Source organism: Galleria mellonella, unplaced genomic scaffold (genome assembly GCF_026898425.1).
Source record: "Galleria mellonella isolate WM207_F2 unplaced genomic scaffold, CSIRO_AGI_GalMel_v1 utg425, whole genome shotgun sequence".
In the NCBI taxonomy this organism is placed as follows: domain Eukaryota; kingdom Metazoa; phylum Arthropoda; class Insecta; order Lepidoptera; family Pyralidae; genus Galleria; species Galleria mellonella.
In genome coordinates, this window is record NW_026442098.1 from 325,614 (window position 1) to 348,251 (window position 22,638).

The window sequence follows — 22,638 nt, forward strand, 5'->3', positions numbered from 1 at the left end:
AAAAAAAAATATAGTACTAATCTGTTATCTGTGACGCAGATCGTACATTTTACACTTGGTAGCAATAAAACGAGCACAAAAGTTCCAATATTGGTTTATTCCCTCATACAAATGCCCGCGAGATCAACACACCTGCATTCTTTCACATAAAAAAGACCTCGTCTATAAATTATGGTACTGTTACAATTACGATTACCTATGACATTTTTTTTTTAATAATAATATGTTTAATTACAAAAGTCAACTAAATACAAAAAAATTCGGCGCGCATAGCGTACCAAACACTTATATAGATATACATATTTTTATATATAGATATAAGATATACATAGGACTACAGTTAAATTTTTAAACAATTATTGTATACTATAGCGGCGTTGCCCGCTTGAGAACGACGTCGGCCGGAACTTAAAAATGTATACTATATGAATTATAGTTATAAAACAACCTAATATTGCAATTAAAGTCTAAACTTAATCTCGCTGTACGATACGATATTCGATCGCGACCGACGCCCGCACTTATGAATTTATATAAAAAAAAAAAAAAAGTATAATAAAGTTATTAACATAGTTGTCGTTTCAATTTCCTTTCATTTTATTTTACAATATCAGTTATACATTAAAACGGATACACGTGAGACAACAATGTACCGTTCCGTGTGCCGCCGGCGACGGTCACTCGACAATTGACTGCACGGTGAGGGGGCGCTCGCGCGCCATCTATGTACATGTGTCTAACGACTGTGTTTGGGCCTGTAAGCAAGGAGAACATTGCATTATTCAATTTAGATCATTAATTGAAGACATATTTATTTTTAACGTCACTATTACTGTTTAATATTATGACCAAATGAGTCCTCAAACTAGAAAATATATGGAGAACAAAATTTAGTTCACTTTTACTAGAAAATTTTTTGAAAAACAAAATTGGTCTGAAGTAATACACTTAATCTTTTTGACGATTTTAGTATTAGTTGCAGTTGATAAAAAAAAAAACTATAGAACCATAGACTATACAAGTACTAATGAAGGGCGTTAAGAGTTAAAAGGCGTTTACGACGTTAAGAGGTCTCATTTATTACTGGTCTTATTCGCTTGTTCTTTTTATGTAATTTTTAAATTAATAAATGTGTGCTAGAGATGAAAATAAATCATTTATCTAATCTACCTAAAACGTAGTGAAAACAGGCAAAAAATTGCATATGGGTAAAAATCAAGGAACCCGTACCAATTTGTGGAGGGAGAGGGGAGATGTTTTAAATTTACGGACATTTAAATTATTTTTATACCACTGACGTGGTAAACAAGCATAAGGCCCATTTGATAATAAGCGGTCACCATAGCCTATAGCCGTTTAACGGCTGCAATACCAGAGGTATTACGCGCGCGTTGCCGAACCTGAAGAAACCTCTTTACCGCCCCTTTTAAAGAACCCCATGCTGTAGTCTCTTGGGAAAACATAGGTAGGGAGGTCATTCTATAACCTGAGTGTTGGTGGGTTGGTGACAACGTTGCACGTTGGAAATGCTACTATACGTACCGTGCAAGCGGCTAGTTGGGCGTCCAGTAGGACTGAGAGTACGCGGGCTTGCTCGCCTGGGGCTTGGACGACGCGCTGCGGCCGCCTCCCGCTCCACTCTCCTGTCCGAAACAACACCACCATCAGTATTTACTCAACAATACGTATCTATCCAAGGGAAAGGATAGTGGCCTGTCAGGTTGACGCTAACTGGAACGCGTCATGGTTCATTCCTAGAAGATTCTCAACAATGGGCCAACTAGTCTGTCTCTAGTTTCGTCGTTCTTTCCTCTACTGGTATCCGGACATTGTATACCGCTAGCATACGTAAATACCCCATTCTATATAATTTTTTTATATAAAAAAAAAGTTTACAACCTGACAGACTACTTCCCCACTTAGGAATCTATCTGCGTGAAACTTATTTTAATTTTACATAAAAAGCCAAATTTCTAGTTACAAGTGGTAGGTATATATATATATATATATATATATATATATATATATATATATATATATATATATATATATATATATATATATATATATATATATATATATATATATATATATATATATATATATATATATATATATCACAATACAAGCATTGCCAATTGTCTAAAATCATTAATTTGCATAATTTTAAATATAATATAAATAGTATGAATTCACATACATGTCAAGTAACCGTTAGGCATAACATTCACTAGAAGGCGACTTTGTACAAAAGTCGTATGCTTAGGCACCTCTGTCCCATTCGTGTTTCAACCGTATAGCAGTTGTGTTTGCATGGCGTCTTACGTTGATATGGCGTGAATTTACAGGGTACAGAGGAATAACATCTGAGTCCTCAGGAATGGCAACGCATGGGGGGTATCATGGGCGAAACAGTATACTCTGTTATGTCCATGCTACTCTATTCTGTTATGTTCATGTCTATAGGCGACGGTTACCACTTTCCATCAGGTGGGCCGTCAGCTTGTTTGCCATTCTAAGTTGTATAAAAAAATTTACAATTCGTTGCCATTCTTGATTTTTTTACACATTAATTAATATTTAAAATATATGAATACGTTAAGTATTAGTTTGTTTCCTAAATTCTTCAATACACCGCCTACTTATTTCTCTGTTTGCCCCAAGATTTGACTAGTAGAGAACGTTATCCGATGTTAAGTCCACCAAATGTACATATCGTCATAGTCGTAGAATACTGACGGATCTGACGAATATTACATATAAAGATCCGTCAGTATTTTACGACTGTGACGATATATTCACACTGTGCATTAAACTTTAAATTAAATAAATAATTGAAAAATATGATCTTAGACAACATACACGCTTGTTTTAATTATTTTTAAGAGCTTCACATATTTTCTATGACTTTATTATATGGCTGTATTTATTACATCTATGGAAGTATAGACTTTTCTTTCCAAGCGATATTGAGGCATAGGTGTTAAAAACATAGGGTTCAGTTATGGTCGAGCCTGAAACTAATTGGACAAGCCAGTCTACGACATGGAATTGATATAAATTATTTAATCTGTTTTTCTTTACTTTGCACGATTAGTTAGAAATCTTAACACGCCTTTTTATAAAATTTAACCATATTAAAATGAAACAAAAATAACGATAAAATAAAAAAAAAAAACCTCTTTCATTTATTTATATGTACTGTAAATAACAGTATATATAAATAAACAATTAATAAGTAAATAAATAATAACAAAAGGATATGTTAACTGTTCTAACAAGTATAGAAAAACAGACAGAAATACTAATACAAGTATTAAAATTACATATTTTATCGTTAAAAGCACGACAATTTGTTTAAATTAATTACAATATGATAAAAAGAGAATATATAATATATACATGCATTACCAAAAGGCGGGTAAAACTATATTATAAATGAATACACTAAATATACGATACAACAGAGACAGTATATATGTATGTGATATACATATTTGTAATAACAAACATAGTGCGTACATATGTCGGTTCGTACATAAGCTACGTTTAACTGGCATATATCAGTTGACGCTAAAAGACAAGAATTCAGTTGTCTTATTTTATGTTTATGTATGTATTTATTTATGTATGTTTTGTAATCTAATTTTGTATAAAATTTTTTAGAATACACTAAGAGATATGGGTTTCAGTATTTTTTAAAAATCAGATGATGGGGACTGATGTAAGGGATAGGGGATAAAAGTTTGTATTGGATTTTTTAAAATGAGTTTTTGGGTTTTCTATATAAATTTATTATATAAAATTAGGTAAAAATATATATGTTATATATTTAAAATAAAGAAAAATATACCCATTTCAGAATTTTTGGTAAAATAATCCGGCATTAGTTATCTGTTAGAAGAATAAAAAAGTGAAAAGTTTAATGCATATTTTTTTTTCATTGAACTTTCAAATTTTGTAATAAAATTTTTCATTAAAATTTAAAAGACACATGTTTTAGCTTTTCATATTTATTATTATAAAATCGTGTCTAGGAAGAGAACGTAAATTTTTTTTATAACAAATGACTGAATCTAATGTAAACATTATTAAAAAACTACACTTATCTCTGACTAACATAAGATATATTTTATCTATGGAAAATTATAGAATGAGTTTGCGCGGGAAAAAAAATAAACAACTATTAGTATAATTAACAAATTGTCTTTGATAAAAGCCAGTGAATGTTATAAGCGCATAACGTACATATGTCCGAGCCGACGGCGTGCTACATATAAAGTATAAACATATATGTGTATATATAATTAACTTACCCGCCTATTATGACTACTGTTCACCCGCACATCCATCTACAAACGAAAGCAAACTCTAAGAATATAGTAATTAAGGACTAAAACAATATACTATCTGCCGAAGCATGCAATAACATAACATTTGTAATCTACTGATCGTATGGTAGACTTCGTACCGGAGTGTGCCACTGAGATCCTACCTACGCTGACATACGTCTACATCCTCATCATCATCATCACACCAGCCGTTCACTGTCCACTGCTGAACAGAGACCTATCTCAATTTGAAAGGATTTTACCAGTAGTTGCCATGCTTGCAAGAATGTTAGCAATTGTAGTTAGGCTTTGATGTTTTAAAGGGACGCTGCTGCCCACCTCTCGACTTTTAAGTTTCTTAGTCGTCTTTTACAATACCCACGGAAATAAGAGGGGGAAAGGGATTGTTAGTAATGAGGTCTAATGAATCCATTGCTAGCAATACACCCTATCAGATCGACCTCCACGCGGTTCCCCCTGGAAACCATCGTGGTTAATTCTAGTGGAATTCGTCACGATGAGCTAACTGACCTACTTCATCCTCACCTATCATCCTTCACTGGTGCCCCGCCAATGTATAGCGATAGCGCGGGTGGGGTTACCATTCCATTATCATCCATTAAAAAAAATTATCCCATTGCTAGCAATACACTATATCAGATCGACCTCCACGCAGTCCACCCTAGAAACTATCGTGGTATCAAGTCGACCGTGTGATAATTTTTGGTCAATTCGTTACTATGTACCAACTGAGCCAAGTTCATCCTCGCCTATAATTTATCAATGACACCTCGCCAGCGTGTACCGGTAGAGCAAGCGGGATTAACATTTTTCCCTGAGACTGTTAGGGTCCTCATTGCCTGGTAATGTTCACTAATACCTGATGACAGTTATTGTCGAATTCGTCACGATGGGCCAACTGATCTGCTTTCATCCTCCCCTATCATCTCTCAGTGATGCCCCGTCAGCGTATACCGGTATCGCTAACGCGGTTACCCTTCTATTTTCACTTATTAAAAAGGAACCCACCTAATGAATGTCTCTTGGTAGGAGTTTTGAGTTTTCATCCTATCGTACCCTACCCTAGGTATTATGATGAGTTCCATAAATCCTACAGTTTTGAGAATGACAAGAAAACTGAGACACGGTTATAGTTAATAACTTTATTATATATTTATACATAAAAATTTCATGTCACGTTGTTTGCCCGCGATTAATTCCTAAACGATAGAACCGACTTTAACGAAATTTTGCAGACTGTATGTATACAGTAAGGTTGACCAAACTGTAGTTTGGTCAACCTTAAGAGATAGTATAATTTTTACTTCAAATTAGTAATTAATAGTAATATTTTTTATTGCAAATTACTTGTTTATTTTATCTATAAGATTCATAAGTCTTTAACAGATGGCGCTATAAGTAGGTTCATCCACGTAACGTTTCAACTCTTTAGTGGGTAAATATCCGTTAGATGGCGCTGTGTTAAGAGCCCAAACAATGAACTTGGCCACAGCAACGCAAAGGCCGAGTCTGTCGGACTACTAGTATTAAATAAATTAATGCATTTAATATTCCACGGGAACGTAATGTGTATTGAACAAAGTGGAATAGCTTCTTGCCGACAGGCATAGAGTTGCATTCTAGTTTTATAATTTTTTATCATTAATTTTAAACATTTTGAAATAGTTATTCTTTATGATTCAGGCCAATTCAAAATGCATTTTCAGCCGAGTCCTACAAGTTGGGTTTATTTGAATACGAACTAGCAAATAGACAATCTCAGTGGCACATCCTCATTTATACATTATATATTGCATGCTTTATATAGCACAAAACTCAATTTACTAAAAATACAGTCCCGTGCAATGATATGTAACTATACACAAATATAGTCTTTTAATAACACAATAACAAAATGAATACAAACCAATTCTAAAACGATTTTAATTAAAAAAAAAATACTAATTAAAATCGATTCACAATCGACGATGATTTTGGGTATAAATCACTTTTTCTTTTTAATTGATTATGTACTTTAAAATCATTGTTACATTTCACTGCCCACGTCTGTATGATAGCATGCAAACTTCCAAATTCATAGACACAGAATTAAGTAGATGTCGCAGTTGCAACTGCGCTTATTTTGAGTGAACATTTTTTTAATGAGTAAGTAAAAATGGATATTTAAACTTGGAATAAAATTCAATTCGGGCTTCCTCTAATCATCATCCAAGGACACAAAAATAAACAAAAATATTGCGTAATAAATATATAAAATACAACAGTCGTAACTATAATTCTTTCCCCATTTGGAAGCCAGTTATAAAACTTTAAAAGGTTAAACAAAAAAACAGCATTACATTTTGAGAAAGAAGGGGGGGGGGGTTGTTCTGTGAGCAAATATATCAAATCTAAAATCATAGTAATTATAAAACAATCTCCTTTTTGCGTTACTTGCGACATCTATTTAAATCTATACAGTCTATGTTAAAATTACTTTTTACAAGTCGTTGTCTCTCCATGCTATAGAGATACCAATATGATACTCAATTGATACTCAACACAACTTGTGCCTGTACACACAAACGTTTCTATTCTACAAACGCTATCGAATAGAAACATTGCATTTCGTTTATATCTATAGAAAATCAATATAATTTAATTTGAATATGTTTTTGTAATGTGTGCAGAGTGATCAGAGGTTTTTTATGAAAATTTATGTGTTATAAAAAATTTAAAAGTAATTTAGAACGACGACGGATCGTAGATTTAGTATTGTCCCCCCCCCCCCCCGAAAACTAATGTGGTAACTCTTTATGAATGCCACTGTGTACCAACTAACCTGCTTTCATCCTCACCTATCATCCCTGACTGGTGACCCGCCAGCGTATACCGTTAGCACAGGCGGGGTCATCATTCCATTATCATCCATTAAAAAAGATTTATTGAGATTTTAAAAAAAAATTATGGTCCTACATTTTATGGCAAGCCATGAAGTATGGTGGGGGGTTGTTGTAGCGAGGCGGCGGTGTGGTGTGGTGGTGTGGTGGCGTGGTGGCGTGGTGGCGGTGGTTACCTGGTGCTGCGGCGCGTGGTGGTGGTGGTGGTGCGGCGGCGCGGGGATGTACAGGTGCGAGCCGGCGCCGAACGGCGGCGGCGTCCCGCTGTGGAACGTCGCCTTCTCGTAACTCTGCAATCGACCGACAACATTATTAAATATTTAACACTTATTCATTTATTTACTTCCTTTCACGTGAGTGTCACAAAAGACGATTAACCCTTTTACTGGTGGTGGCAATATGTGTGCCCACCAACATTTTTATGATTTTTTCCACTTTGCAGCACCAATACCATACTGGTGTTGGCAAGGATATTGCCACCGTGTTTTTTTCTTCCACTAAATATGGATATTTTTTTCTTTAATAAACTTTATTAAAGTACCCACAATAAACTCAAAAAACGAGTTTTTAATTTTCCGAGACACAAAATTGCTTCTACCAGTTAAAGGGTTAACGGAATTTCATGAACAAGGCATATTCAAATTTAAATAAACTTCTTTACAAGCACTTTTAAATCATCATTTTTTTTTAATCTACTGCATAGTCATAGAACACCCCTTAAAATATCACTAAAAGTCTAACTGAAGTTGCCAACCAATCCACCAAGTGTGGCAACTACTTACTTATGTTTAGCAGTTAAAAGTTAGTACATATTTATTTATTATAATGCATTCATGTACATAATATAGAGTTAAATGTTCTTATGTAAAGTACACGAACCCTGTTTGGGTGCAGCAAAATTATATTGATTGGTAACTAATATAGATGCATTAATGTCAGTTTAGTTACCACATTACAATTAGTTATATATGTGGGATTGGTATGAAACGGAACGTATGTTAAAAGTGAATGTTGTATGCATAGATTGGAATACGAGGAAGGATGACTGGTGTGGAGTGAGGAACGGTTGGGGAGAGAAAGATGGAGATGGACGACAAATGAACGAGTGTGTGTGCTCCTACGAATTATTTCTAAAATTTAGTTTTGCAATTATTTTAAAGGCGAATCGCTTGTGTAAAAAGGAATTTTATTTGTGGCTCCTTGGAGCTACATGTATATATATATATATATAATAATATTGGCTTGTTAAGCAAACAGTACTCACGTTGACCTTGGAGAGCGCGACGTGTCCCTTGCCGTAGACGCCGGCCAGGTCGGCGGGCGCGGCGGCCGGCTTGGACGCGGCGTACGCGGCGCCCGCGCCCGCCTTGTACGAGTCGGCCGCCTCGTACGGCGCCTGCTGCTGCGCCGCGTACGACGACACCTTGCCGCCCGCGCCCGACACGCCGCCCACGCCGCCCACGCCGCCCACGCCGCCCACGCCCCCCACGCCGCCCACGCCGCCCACGTTCGACCCGCCGCCGTACTGCAACAGTGGCAGTGGCACACGTGTAAGCTACCTCCTTAACATCTCTCCATAAAAATTAAACATTTAAAAATGGAATAGAATAAAAATACTTTTAAAAATCGAACAAAAATTCTTACTTCTTTTAAATTATAGATTTTTTTTATTCATTACCAGTTATCAATGTTAATAAATTGACAAACACTCAACTCATTTACCGTTAAACAAAAATATTTAAAAATAGAACAAATTAAAATCTTTTTTTTTTTTTTGCTATATACCACTAATCAATGATAATAAATTAACGAAAATATACACGACTTGCTCATGATTTTAATACTCACCGTGGGATATACACCATACTGGTATGTGGTAGGTGGTGGCTGGTAGAAGTACGCGTAGCCGGGCGGTAACGCCGCAGGGACCTGCCGACATATTTTATTAATAATAAATGTACAGATTAAGCAAATAAATATACACAACTTTTTTAAATCAAATTTTAACATTTAAATAGTGTGTGACACGAAGTGATAGATGTAAAAAATAATTAAAAAAATGTTTGTGCCAATAAACTACAGAGTAATTAGACTTCATATTATATTTTACCAAAGGGAGACTTTGTACAAAAGTCGATTGCTTGGGTACCTCTGTCCCATTCGTGTTTCTACCGTAAAGCATTTGTGTTTGCATGGCTGTGTTTCGGTTTGAAGGGTGGGATATGGTGTGAATTTACAGGGTACAGAGGAATAACACCTGAGTCCTCAGGAATGGCAAGCGTATGGTTGGTATCATGGGCGAAACAGTATACTCTGTTATGTCCATGGTACTGCTCATGTCTATAGGCGACGGTTACCACTTTCCATCAGGTGGGCCGTCAGCTTGTTTGCCATTCTAAGTTGTATAAAAAAAAATTCCAATAATCTTTCTTATTTTCTTTATAATGTACAATGACTGGTCCCAAAATGTGTGCGGGAAGTTTCTTGTTAGGCTTGTATTTCCCTGCGTGGGTGGTACATGATTACTTGCGGAACGGTGAAACATACTCTCGAGTGATTAATAATTAATTTAATTGTAGTGTTCACATTAATTATAATGAAATATAATAAGTTGAACGGCGGCGGTATGCTGTTGTTACCGAATGTTGTAGCTAATTATGGTATATATATATATATATATATATATATATATATATATATATATATATATATATATATATATATATATATATATATATATGTAATCTTAACATACAGGGGGAAAAGGAATTGTTAGTAATGGAGACTGAGAATCCCATTGATAGCAATATATCCAACCAGGTCGGCCTCTTCGCGGTTCTACCTGGAAACTATCATGGTTAATTCCTGACGAATTCATCATGATGGGCTAACTGGCTTGTTTTCATTCTCATAAATCACCCTCCACTGGTGTGGTAGCGCAGGCGGGGTTACCATACCATTTTCACCCATCAAAAAAAACCTTTAGTGCTACAACAGTGATAGAAAGTATCAGAAGACAAAGCCGGAGTTGCCATACGTTAGACATATAAAAGAATAAATAGAATGTTGCCAACAAATGATATATATCGATATAGTAAAAAAATTAAAAGCGAGTAGTATATGAGTAGGCACCTGCTGCGGCGAGGCTGCGTCGGTGCGGCCGAAGCGGTCGCCGGCGCCGAGGCCGAAGGTGCCTTCCCGCGCGGCGCCCACGCCGTATCCCATCTCGTAGTATCCGCCCTGAGGGACCAAACACAACTATTTGTCATTCAATACATCATACGCGGCGCAGCCAACGTTTGCGGGGGGGGGGGGGGGGGAATAACCTCGAATAGTATACCTCCTATCAGGTTGACCTCCACGTGGTACTCCCTAGAAACCATCGTGCTGAATTCCAGGTGTATTCATCGCGATTGGCTAGTTGTTGACCTGTCTTCTCATTCATCCCTGGGTTAATACTCCATTAGGGGGAAAAGTGATTGTTAGTAATTAGGCAGGTTAGTCCCCATTGCTATCAATATACCCTTACCAGGTAGACCTCCATGCGGTTCCCCCTGGAATCTATCGTGACTAATTTATCGTTGAATTCGCACGATAAGCTAACTAACCTGCCTTTTTCGGGGGGAAGGGATTGTTAGTAATGGGGAGGTTAGACTCCATTGCTATAAATATACCCCATCAAGTCGACCTCCACGCGGTTCCGCCTGAAAACCGTCTTGACTAATTTGTCATTGAATTCGTCACGATGGGCTAACCGACCTGCTTTCATCGTCATCTATCATCTCTCATTGGTGCCCCGCCGGTGTATACCGATAGCGCAGGCGGAGTTACCATTCCATTGTCATCCATTAAAAAAAAAACCTGCCTTTTTCATTCTCAACTATCACCTCTCACTGGTACCTCGCTAGTGAATACCGATAGCGTAGGCGGGGTTACCATGCTATTTTCACCGATTAAAAAAAAACAGGGAACACTTAAGTGCCATATCCGCCAACTGTTCACTAATGCATAATAAAAGCCCACTTTCGTGGGAAGGAAGGGTGGTGGCGGGGGCTTGTTAATAATGCGGGCTACTACTACTACTAATACTAGTCCCATCGCTAGCAGTATACCCGCACAGTGTGCCGGTGCGGCGGCGGGCGTCTCACCATGTGGTGCGGCAGCGTGGTGCCGCCGCGCATGAGCTGGTCGTCGTATGCGTAGCCGGCCGTGTGCGTGCCGCCCGCGCCGTACAGCGCGCCGCCGGCGTAGCCCGCGCTCACGCCGCCCACGCCGCCCACGCCGCCCACGCCGCCCACGCCGCTCACTCCGCTCACTCCGCCCACGCCGCTCGCGGAGTTCGAGTTCGCAGTCCCGTGCGCTGCTAACACATTCGCATAAAACATTTTCATATACCTGTTCTCATAAATAATTTCTTATACCTCATAAAAGTCTACTTCATTTGTTCATTGAAATAATAATCTAATGTAAACTGTACAATTTCAAATAGTAATGAGATAATGAAATATTAGTCATCTATTTCTAAAAAAAACAGTCCTTCGGACCGGATGTTTTCGTATACTCTCTATATTTTATCAAATATTATTTTGTTATTACTTTTTTTTTATATATATTATATATTCATGTTTCAACTGTAATGAGACCTACATCCTCAGGAATGTCAACGCATGGGGAATATCATGGGTGAAACAGTATCCTCTGTTATATCCATGGTATTGTCCATGTCTATAGGCGATGGTTACTAGTTTCAGGTGGACCGTCAGTTTGTTTGCCATTCTAAGTTGTATAAAACAAAAAGAAAGATAATTTTATTTTTTAAATATCGTCATTGAGTGAATTCATCCCGATGTTAATGAATGATTTTCATTGATTAATGAAACAAAGTATTTTTGAAAAACAAGTGTTTAGAATATAAGTGTATATAATTTAATAGGTTCCCCAGATACAGACTGGACCCATATGGAGACCATAGCTGAGCAATTCTGTAACTTACTGTTTTGAATAAAAATAAAATAAACAAATCTCACCACTGGTAGTTGCTACTTTGGCCGTCGACGTCTGCGTCGTGGACGTACTAGATAAGCTATTAGTAGAGGCTGCCGAACCGTCGTACTGGAACAAAACAAAACGTACATTGAGCGAGGCCACGTATCGGCCGGGTCGGCTAGTATGCTGGCGGGTGGTGGATGGTGGGGATGGTGGTGGACGGTGGTGGACGGTGGTGGATGGTGGAGGCGGGCGAGCGGGCGCGCGGCGTACCTGCGCGGCGTCCTTGGGCTGCAGCTTGGCGGCGTGCGCGTGCGCGGCGGGCGCGGGCGCGGCCGCCGCGTAGTACGGCGCCGTGTACAGCGCGCCGCCGTACGCGCCCGCCGCCGCCCGCCGCCGCCGCCGCCGCCGCCGCCGCCGCCGCGCCGCCGCCCGCCCGCGCCGCCCGCCGCGCCGCCCGCGCTCGACGACGACGACTGCGGACGGACGCACACGGTCACTCTGGCGCACGCACCGACACCACGCTCCCGACACATACCGATTTACAAAACAATCACCCCTATACAGCCCCTACATCTATAGTCTGAGCAGACTGTAGCGATCCCACGATTGAGACGAATCCAACGACACCCACTCCCCAGAGAGAGATTCTGTGAAAAAGTCACTAACTTTCAAGCGACAGTACTTATCTGTTTTCCAGTTTAAAATTGAAATATGGAAATTGAATGACTTGATTCAGAGATACTACACTAATGATCAGGTATTCTAACACACATAGAAGACACTAAAGATTACATAATAATGACACTATTCATTTCTACAGATGATGATTATCGACTTCCATAAGATGACCAGCTTGTTCATTATTTGAAATTACACAAGAAATAATTTAATTAATAAATATAAGTTGTGAATTGGTTAGTACTACGGTAGTAAAGCGACTGATACGAATGGAAGTGATGGTAAGGTGCATAGTACTAGTGGAAGATCGGTTAGTACTAGATGGGTAGAAAGTAGCAACGTACCTGATACGAGTTAAGGATGGGCTGGTACTGCGTGAGCGCCACACTGGACGGGTAGCCGGCGGACAGGGAGGCGCCCGCTAGTGATGCACTCGTCGAGTTCACCTGTCAACAGACACCACAGTCATTTACTTAACCATCTACAATAAAACAAATAGTTTTACTAATAGCACTCGCTTATTCGGGATTTACTGCTTAATAGCCATAGAATAGGGCTGCTTGAAACACCTCGTTTTAAGTATTTTTTCTTTTTCTAATCTGCTAATTGGCCATCTGTTCCTTATAAAATAATAATCCAATATGCTGTTTGGATGTCAGGTTTAAATTTTCTTATTATATGATGAGGCCAATCCATTATAATCAGCTCTCCATCTCTGTCTGTAAATCTTCCATTCTTCTTAAAAAGACACAGCATCCAAAGACTGGCATCCTTGGATGCTGTGTCTTTTTAATCGAGAGAAACTAATGCTTCCAGATCCTTGTAATTGAGCGGTCAATTCATTCCTGTGCCTATTCAATCTGGATTGATAACTTTTGTTCAATGTCTCGATTTTCGTGTTTTACGTTCATTTAAAAAAAAGGGAATCATTGTTTTTTTTTTCATCCGAAATGAGTGAATTTCGTAACATGGGTTCCAAATAACACTAGCAAACACCAGAATGCTTTTGACCAATGTGTTAAATAAAAGTATTTTGGAAGACAAGTGCCTAAATTCTTTTGTGTTTCGTTTAATAAAGCCATGCATGGAAATATACAAGCGTCTCAATACTTATATTTTGTTCTGCAGCATATATTTTGCCCTACTATTATCATATCATGAAATCATTTACCTACTACATTTTAAAGGAGCAAACTGTCATTATTCATTCACTTAATATTCCATGACAGTGATGAAAATTGAGGGCTATAAAATCAAAGACAGCTAAATCCAAGTCTGTTAAATGTTCAGGAAACTACAAAAACTATTTTGTTAAGGATATGGAATGATATGCTATATTTTAAATTGTATATATTAATTTAAAAAAAAATAGAATATTAGTAATATTTTGAATTTTAATTAATAAAACTCCCTCTATATTTGAGTATAGAGTGAAAATGAATCTTTTTAATGACGTTTAATTGGCTTTGATTTTATACATCTCTATTATAATACAAGTGGTGTCGACCAAATAGGCGACGTGCTGAAAAAGGGCCAAATTAAAAGTACCCGTAACCGACGAGCGTGTATGACAAGATTGATGAATGTGGAAGAAGCGAAAGAGGTTTGTTTGAATCGAAGCATTTGGCGTTCCATTTTTTCTGCCTTCCCTAATGGGAGACAGGCGTGACAGATATGTATGTATGTATGTATGTATGGTTGCAACAGGGTGTGGTCTACTCGTACCTGTTGTGCATATACGCTGCCGTATACAGGGGGATGGTGTGAAACCGCATGGTGGTACAAGGCTGGCCCGCTCGCCTGGCCGGTCGTCGCTCCGGTTGCCTGTTGGCCAACGTTTGACGTTAAGTATTATCAGACAGGCTTTATATAAAAGACCATGGTACCTATACCTTCCCACTAACGTTTTTACTACTAGCTGTGTATGGTTGTTATGGTTTGAACAATGGTATATGGAAGTGAATGCTGTTTATTTTAAGAAACCATAGAGTTATTACTTTTCAGTGTTTTAGCTTCTTTGGCTCTTTAAATACTATAGAATATTTGTTTATGGTTTCACCCTTGATTTTTGTCAATTGTCCAATAAACAAGTTTTTTTTTTTGCATTTGTTCAGAATGTAGTTTCAGTGAGTTGTATCCCATAAATGCCATGATACAAAGTGGAAAAAACAACGTAAAATCGTAGTAATATTTAAAACCAAAGACTACTCGAGGTATAAAAATTATAGGACCGAAATTTTGGGAATTTAAAAATAGAAATATGACAAAACATTTTTAGTTTCACATTTTATATTACTAGTATACAAGTCGAGGATTGGCTAGTGCTACATGGGCGAGTGGTAGTATGGAGCGTGGTGCAAGTTAAGGATTGGCTAGCATTACACAGATAGACACCTATGGCTCCTTATGGCAGTCTATGAGGGAAGCCTACGTCCAGCAGTGGACGAATAATGGCTGAAATGATGACACAGATAGGGAGTAAGTAAGGTACTTGGTACGAGTTGAGGATTGTCTAATACTACATGCATAGGCTGTAGGGGTAGTTCAAAATGCTTTGTCGTTTTTTGACCCATGTTCATTTCATTGCCACTTGTAGAACATTCTCTTTAATGAATGGTAACAATTTCATTCTAAATAGTATAATGATACATAAGGCGAGTGTGGATGATACCTTGGGCCTGTGGTGTGCAGTATAGGTGTGTTGCTGCGGCGCGTGGTGCGCGGTCGACACGGCCGCCCCGGTGGTCCCGACCGTTCCCGCGGCCGCCGCCGACACTCCGGTGACCGCTGTCCCCGCGGGGGTCGCTTCCCCGGTGGGTGCGGCCGCTGCGCTCGATACCACCGTACTGCCCGTTACTGACAGCTGCTTCATCGACGCTGTTAACTGCTTCTCAAGGGCTGCCGATCGAAAATGACAAATAAATTAATATAAAAAATATATAACATTAAAAAATATATAATATAACATTAAAAAAATATTTATAAATATATATAAAATAAATATCACAGTACTGAATATATTGTAACAGTTAAACATATGTACTTGAGTGTCCTGTGATCGCATATAGCTTTTCCTTTTTTGTCCAAACCAATTCTGTACTTTTGGAATAATAAGAAATCTGTTATTAGCCTTAATATTTTAAATACTAGTCTGTAAATATTAACTGTAATGGCGTTGGTTCCTAATAAATAAATAAATAGATTTGATTGTTTGTTTAGAATGAATAAATTAAAAAATGACTCAACTTATTTTACAAAAATCTTTCACCTATGGAAATGGACTAAAGTCGATCCCATTGGCTACATTCTTTCTCAAAAATAAATAATAAAAAAAAGAAAGTTTTTTTTATACTACTTAGAATGGCAAACAAGTTGACGGCCCACCTGATGGAAAGTGGTAACCGTCGCCTATAGACATGAGCAGTACCGTGGACATAACAGAGTATACTGTTTCGCCCATGATACCTCCCATGCGTTGCTATTCCTGAGGACTAAGGTGTTATTCCTCTGTACCCAGTAAATTCACGCCATATTCCATCCTTCAAACCGAAACACAGCCATGCAAACACAACTGTTCACGGTAGAAACATGAATTGGACAGAGGTACCCAAGCAATCGATTTTTGTACAAAGTCTCCCTCTGGAAAATGGTGTTTTCATATATACTTTCTTATTACTTTTTTAAAAGTATCCATTCTATTTACTTCACACAACTATTCACTAAGTACATAAATCTTAGACATATCACATTATACTAAAATATCTCTCATTTTTATTGCAAATCTGTTGCTATCACTTTGTTTCATATAATTTACCAAAAGCAATCTTATTATTTACGAATGATGTACGACTTTCCTAAGACATTCAACCCATACAAATGGGTGAACAAAAACAGAAAGTCGTCTCACTCTTGCACGAATTTTACACCGGTGACGACATAGTGTCATCCCGCTCTAGCACCGTGCATACAAAATATAGGACAGTCTTGTTGTGCCAACCAAATAGACATGTTACGTTAAAAGACGGTATATTGGTGAAAATTAAGTTCAACTTGTAAATCATAGGATTTACTAACATGAATTAGTGGGGGAAAGGGATTGTTAGCAATGGAGTTTGACAGCCCCATTGCTAGCAATATACCCTCTTAGGTCGATCTCCACGCGAGTCCCCCTGGAAACCATCATGGTCAATTTTTGTCGAATTCATCACGGTGAGCCAACTGAGCTGCTGAGGAACTGTCAGTTACGGGGTTTTAAAATCCCATTGCTAACAATATAGACTCTATCAGACCTTTACAGTTTTCCCTGAGCATCGTGGTTAATTCTTGTCGAATTCTTCACGATGGACTAACCCGCCTGCTGTCGTCCTCACCTATCGTCCCCTCACTGGTGCCCCGATAGTATAAACCAATAGCATAGGCATGGTTACCATTACATTTTTATTCATAAATAACAATAAATGTATAAGCATTTTGTACAAAATTTGAGTAAAATGAATTAAACATTATCACTAAATAGTATAAAGTTGCTTACCGTCTGTCTGTCCCCATATATACTTAAATCTTTAAAACTATGCAACGTATTTTGATGGGGCTTTTTTAATACATAGAGTGATTCAAAGACGAGGGTTTTTATATATAATAAATGCATAATATAGTAGAGAAATACTGATAAATAAAATAAATAATCAATAACCTGCTGTGGTGGACACGACGGGCTCGGCGACTGGCTGAGAGGTTGCCACTGGTTCCGGCGCCGATAACGTCTCATTTAACTGGAACAAACATCACCATTACCATCACCTTCCTGTTTTACTACTCGCGTGAGGGTGTCGCCCTCTGGAGTCAAAAGTATTTCAATCTTTTTCATTAAACACAATAACCAATTTCATGTTTTTGTTCACAGCAAAATCACTCCAGTAAATGGAGTTTAACATTCCATTCGTCATAAATCCTACAATAAAAGCCCAATAATACGATATTTTAATATTTTTAACCAGTACATATCACGTATTCGTTAGTAATACGGACTATCCAGTCCCATTGTAAGGAAACCATCGTGCTGAATTCCAGGTGTAATCATCACGATGGGCTAACTGGCCTGTTTTCATTCTCATCTATCACCCTTCACTGGTGCTCTGCCAGCGTATCCCGTTAGCGCGGGCGGGGTTTCCATACCATTTTCACCCATCAAAAAAAAAACATACTGCTACAGCAATCCACATAGTTGCCTACGTGGATTGCTTCAGAGAGCTGCAGGGAACAGGTAGGCAATATACTGCATGATGTCCATGGTGTATATTTATCAAAACATCAAAATATTAGAACCTTCATTGTGTCTCCGATCAAATTGTTTACTACTGGGGGGAGAAATATTGTTAGTAATGAGGACATTAACCCCAATTGCTAGCAATATACTTTACGAACTCACTGGTGCCCCGTCAGCGTCTACCAATAGCGCGGACAGGGATACCATTTCATTATCATCCATTATAAAAAAAAAATACTGTTTACTACTCCTCTCTATTCAAAAGTTGCGTGGAAGAGAACGCTCTTAGCGATAAAGCCGCCCATTGTTTACTCACTGTGAACATGTTTTTTTTTATACGACTTAGAATGGCAAACAAACTTGCAGCCCACCTGATGGAAAGTGGTAACGGTTGTCTATAGACACGAGCAGTACCATGGACATAACAGAGTATACTGTTTCTCCCATGATACCCATGCGTTGCCAATTCCTGAGGACTCAGGTGTTATTCCTCTGTACCCAGTAAATTCACGCCATATCCCATCCTTCAAACCGAAACACAGCCATGCAAACACAACTGCTTCACGGTTGAAACACGAATGTGACAGAGGTACCAAATCAATCGACTTTTGTACAAAGTCTCCCTCTGGTAATTGTTTGTATCTATAATAAGTTTACTATTGTAATCTTATGGAGGAAACAATAAAGAGTATCTATGTATCTATAGTACTGCACATGTGTCCCCCACTCAGTGAATACTCACCATATTGTTACTATTGGCGTATGTGCTGGTCGGTGCTTCAGTGGTCGCTTCGTGACTACTTGGCACCGTTTGTGACTCCGCTACTGACGTCGGCTGGACCTGAATACAGATCAAATGGAATCATCATGTCAAGCTTGAGTACGGTCACAGTACACTATATATATAAAAAAAGTGTGCTTGGGTACAGAAGAATAACATCTGAGTTCTCAGGAATGGCAACGCATGGGGGTATCATGGGTGAAACAGTATACTCTGTTATGTCCATGATACTGCTCATGTCTATAAGCGACGGTTACCACTTCCCATCAGGTGGGCCGTCAGCTTGTTTGCAAGTTAAGTGCTAAGTTGTATAAAAAAAAATTCAAAAGAAAAAAATTTTTTTTTCTTCTTTATTTTTTTGTAAAATAAATTTGAGTAAAATCTCATAATTGTGTCATTTAAATTAAGAAATCAACATTTGTTTGGGAAGAGGGCGATGTGGGCCATGACCTACTTACAGCCTTGCTGTCTAAGGGATTATTAGCACCTCGTGGATTAATTATATTTTAGTCAAAAAAAGTTTACTATTTAATTATTTTTAAGCCTCTTTGTGTCACCAAAGGCCCATTTTTCGTATAATATTTGTGTTATCAATAATATGATATGAACAATGACCAGGCTAAATATGAAAAATAATTTTAGGACATTTCGTTTGCAAATTTTTTTTAAGGATAGATAGTTAAGTGATAAGTAAGGTCAAAATATAAAGTACAATGAGGTATGTTTTAGGTTTCTTCAGGGTCGGCAACGCGCGAGTAATACCTCTGGTATTGTAGGCGTTCATAGGCTACGGTAACCGCTTACCATCAGGTGGGCCGCATGCTTGTTTGCCACCTCAGTGGTATAAAAAAATAACGCTCTATATAAGCAACTCATTTGAACCAATTTCAATAAAAAAAAATCTTATTAGGAAGAGTTGCTTATAGGGAAAAAAGCAATATAAAAATACTTACTTACTTACTTTGCAATAAACTGAGTTGTGACCATTTTGTGTTACTATGGCACACGCATGAAGGAATGGTAACAAAGGAGATTGTTAGATTATGTATTTTGTTTTTGTATTATTTTTTAATTTGTGTTTTTTTTTTTTTATTTTTATTCTTTTGTCTCTTTTGCTGTGTATTACGTGTATGTTTTTTTTTATTGTAATTTGTGTGCTGTAAGTAATGTAAATAAATTGTCTATCTATCTATCTACCGTATGGAAAATATTTTTACTTATTTCTTTTGCTAATTAAGCTGAGCAGAATAATAAAGCGTAGCAACTACTGGCAAAGCTCCCCTTATGGGGAAGGCTATATGTTCAGCAGTGGACAGTTAATGGCTAAAATAAAATGGGGAACAAATAAGTTGTCAATGTATCTAAATAATAGTAGAGTGCTAGTGTGAAAAGGCGAGTGCTAGTGTTAGTGTGAGTGCTAGTGCTAGTGTGACTTGTAATGGTGAATAGTATGAAATGTGGTGGTAGTGCGAGTGCTAGTGAAAGGCGAGTGCGAGCAAGTGCTAGTAATGGGTGCTAGTGCTTTAAAAACAAATGTGACTGGTAAGTACGGTTGTGAGTGCCTGCAAACGTAGCAATTACTGGTGATAGTGGGAAGGATATATGCGAGCAAGTGAACAGTTAATAGTGCTAGTGTTAGTAAAATGTGAACTGGTAGTACTAAGTGTGAGTGGCAGTGCTAGTGCTGGTGAAAGGCGAGTGCGTGCAAGTGCTAGTGCTAGTGCTAGTGCTAGTACGAATGTGACTGGTAGTACGAGTGTGAGTGGCAGTGCGAGTGCTGGTGATAGTGCGAGTGCGAGCAAGTGCTAGTAATAGTGCTAGTGCTAGTACGAATGTGACTGGTAGTACGAGTGTGAGTGGCAGTGCGAGTGCTGGTGATAGTGCGAGTGCGAGCAAGTGCTAGTGCTAGTGCTAGTGTGACTGGTAGTGCAAGTGCTGGTGATAGTATGAGTGTGAGTGGTAGTGCGAGTGCTGGTGATAGTGCGAGTGCGAGCGAGTGCTAGTGCTAGTGCGGGTGCTAGTGCGAGTGCTAGTGCTAGTGCTAGCGCTAGTGGTGGGGCGCGCGTACCTGGTGCGGCGGGTGCGCGTGCGCGTGCGCGTGCGCGTCGAGCGCGTCGGGCTCGAGCGCGCCGAACTGCACGTCCAGGAACACCTCGCGCTCGCCCGGCATCTCCACCGCCGACACCGGGATCTGCCGGCCGGCCACGGGATCCTTTACTATTACCTCACCTGCACTCATTGCCACCTATCATCTTCCACGGGCGCCCTGCCCGTGTATACCGATAGCATGGGCGGGGTTACTATTCCATTTTCACCCATTAAAAAAAAACCTAAACCCACATAGTGTGTTGCTCGTTGTATCTATGACATTGCCAATACGTTACAGAGGGGTAGGCATATAAAAAAGCAACTACCTTTTGACTAGTCCATACAAGTAAAATTCATCAAGATATGTCACTTGGTTTTATTGGCCGTATAGCCCTACCAAATTCAGATACAACCTGCTTGCATACTTTCTACATAAACTGTGTCAAATATATAATTTAGTAATGTAAAATTTGTCATTGACAAATAATTGACATATCAATATGATTAAAAAATTTGCACGCACACATTTTCTATACACTAGCCTGCTATGAATCGAGAAAAATAGAAACTAATGCTGTATCTTTAGTCCCCTTTTTACTAATTATATTTGCATAAGAAGAAAGGAGGCAACCATATGATTTATAGTTTTTATTTTATCATTCCTTCTATATAATTCTTTGTTCTTAGGTCATAACACACACAAGAGATGCTCTTCAACCACTATACTTCCATTCAACTCACAAAGAAATCACTCGATTTAATAATAGTTACATCATCATCATCTTCCTGCCCTTATCCCAACTATCATTTGGGGTCGGCGTAATATGTTTTCCTCTTCCATTCTTTTCTATTCCCAGTCATTTCCGCATTCACTCCCATTCTGGTCATATCGTCCCTCACACAATAATTACAATAGGTACATAATACTGTTAAATGTAACAATATATTGATTATTTTGGACTATATTTTAATGTCACTAAGGATGAGATTACAGATTACATGATAGTATGGCAATATATTAGTGGTACCTTCGACGGTGGTGGTAACCTCGCGCGCTGCTTCCGTCCCGCCTCGCCGTACACGAATCCTCCGTACGTATCTGCAATATCGCAATACACCATTACTGTTACCACTCTATTAAAACGGCGCCCTCTGGCGTCAAAATTTTAAGGCACGTTTGTTTTTACATGAAAACCTATGAAACATCGATCAATAATTTTCCATACTTATCGAAACATGCAATATATATTTATTTTCTTTTTAATTCTTCTTTTCATTTAAGAGTTTCCTCTTGTTGATGCAACTAATTCATGCATCTTCCAGCCAACTCTATCCCAGGCCATATCCTTGACCTCCCTATACGACATGACACCTAGTGTTTCCTTTATCTGTCCCATGTAGTTATTCCTCGGTCTTCCTCTTCCTCTTGTGCCCTCTATTTTTCCTTCTACTATGCTCTTAAAAAATCGTCATGTCGTATAAGGTGGCCCAGCATTTTGCCTCTTCTATTCTCTTTTTAATTAAGTTTGTAATTTATTTATTAACAAATAAACATGTCTTTATTCAGAATGTTTTTAGTAATCTATTACAAGTATTACAATACAT

General features: G+C 38.3%; 1 protein-coding gene across 13 annotated transcripts in view; it reads right to left on the reverse strand.

The window, feature by feature from the left end:
* The window catches only part of LOC113513909 (inaD-like protein), a 332,239-nt gene that overhangs the window by 285,581 nt on the left and 24,020 nt on the right, over window positions 1-22,638 (reverse strand). For 8 of the 13 annotated variants that reach the window (XM_052898439.1, XM_052898440.1, XM_052898438.1 and 5 more), the window contains 8 exons: window positions 22,062-22,132; window positions 21,014-21,136; window positions 18,907-19,005; window positions 17,592-17,670; window positions 15,570-15,796; window positions 14,624-14,722; window positions 13,243-13,344; window positions 12,654-12,693 (listed from right to left, as the gene is read on the reverse strand). In XM_052898439.1, coding sequence (XP_052754399.1) covers window positions 12,654-12,693; window positions 13,243-13,344; window positions 14,624-14,722; window positions 15,570-15,796; window positions 17,592-17,670; window positions 18,907-19,005; window positions 21,014-21,136; window positions 22,062-22,132 — 840 coding nt within the window. Of the gene's footprint in view, window positions 1-613; window positions 756-1,542; window positions 1,644-4,316; window positions 4,353-7,407; window positions 7,522-8,495; window positions 8,757-9,079; window positions 9,161-10,363; window positions 10,472-11,379; window positions 11,595-12,258; window positions 12,344-12,653; window positions 12,694-13,242; window positions 13,345-14,623; window positions 14,723-15,569; window positions 15,797-17,591; window positions 17,671-18,906; window positions 19,006-21,013; window positions 21,137-22,061; window positions 22,133-22,638 lie in introns of those variants that run through there. The other 5 variants (XM_052898445.1, XM_052898443.1, XM_052898442.1 and 2 more) reach the window with 5 other exon arrangements.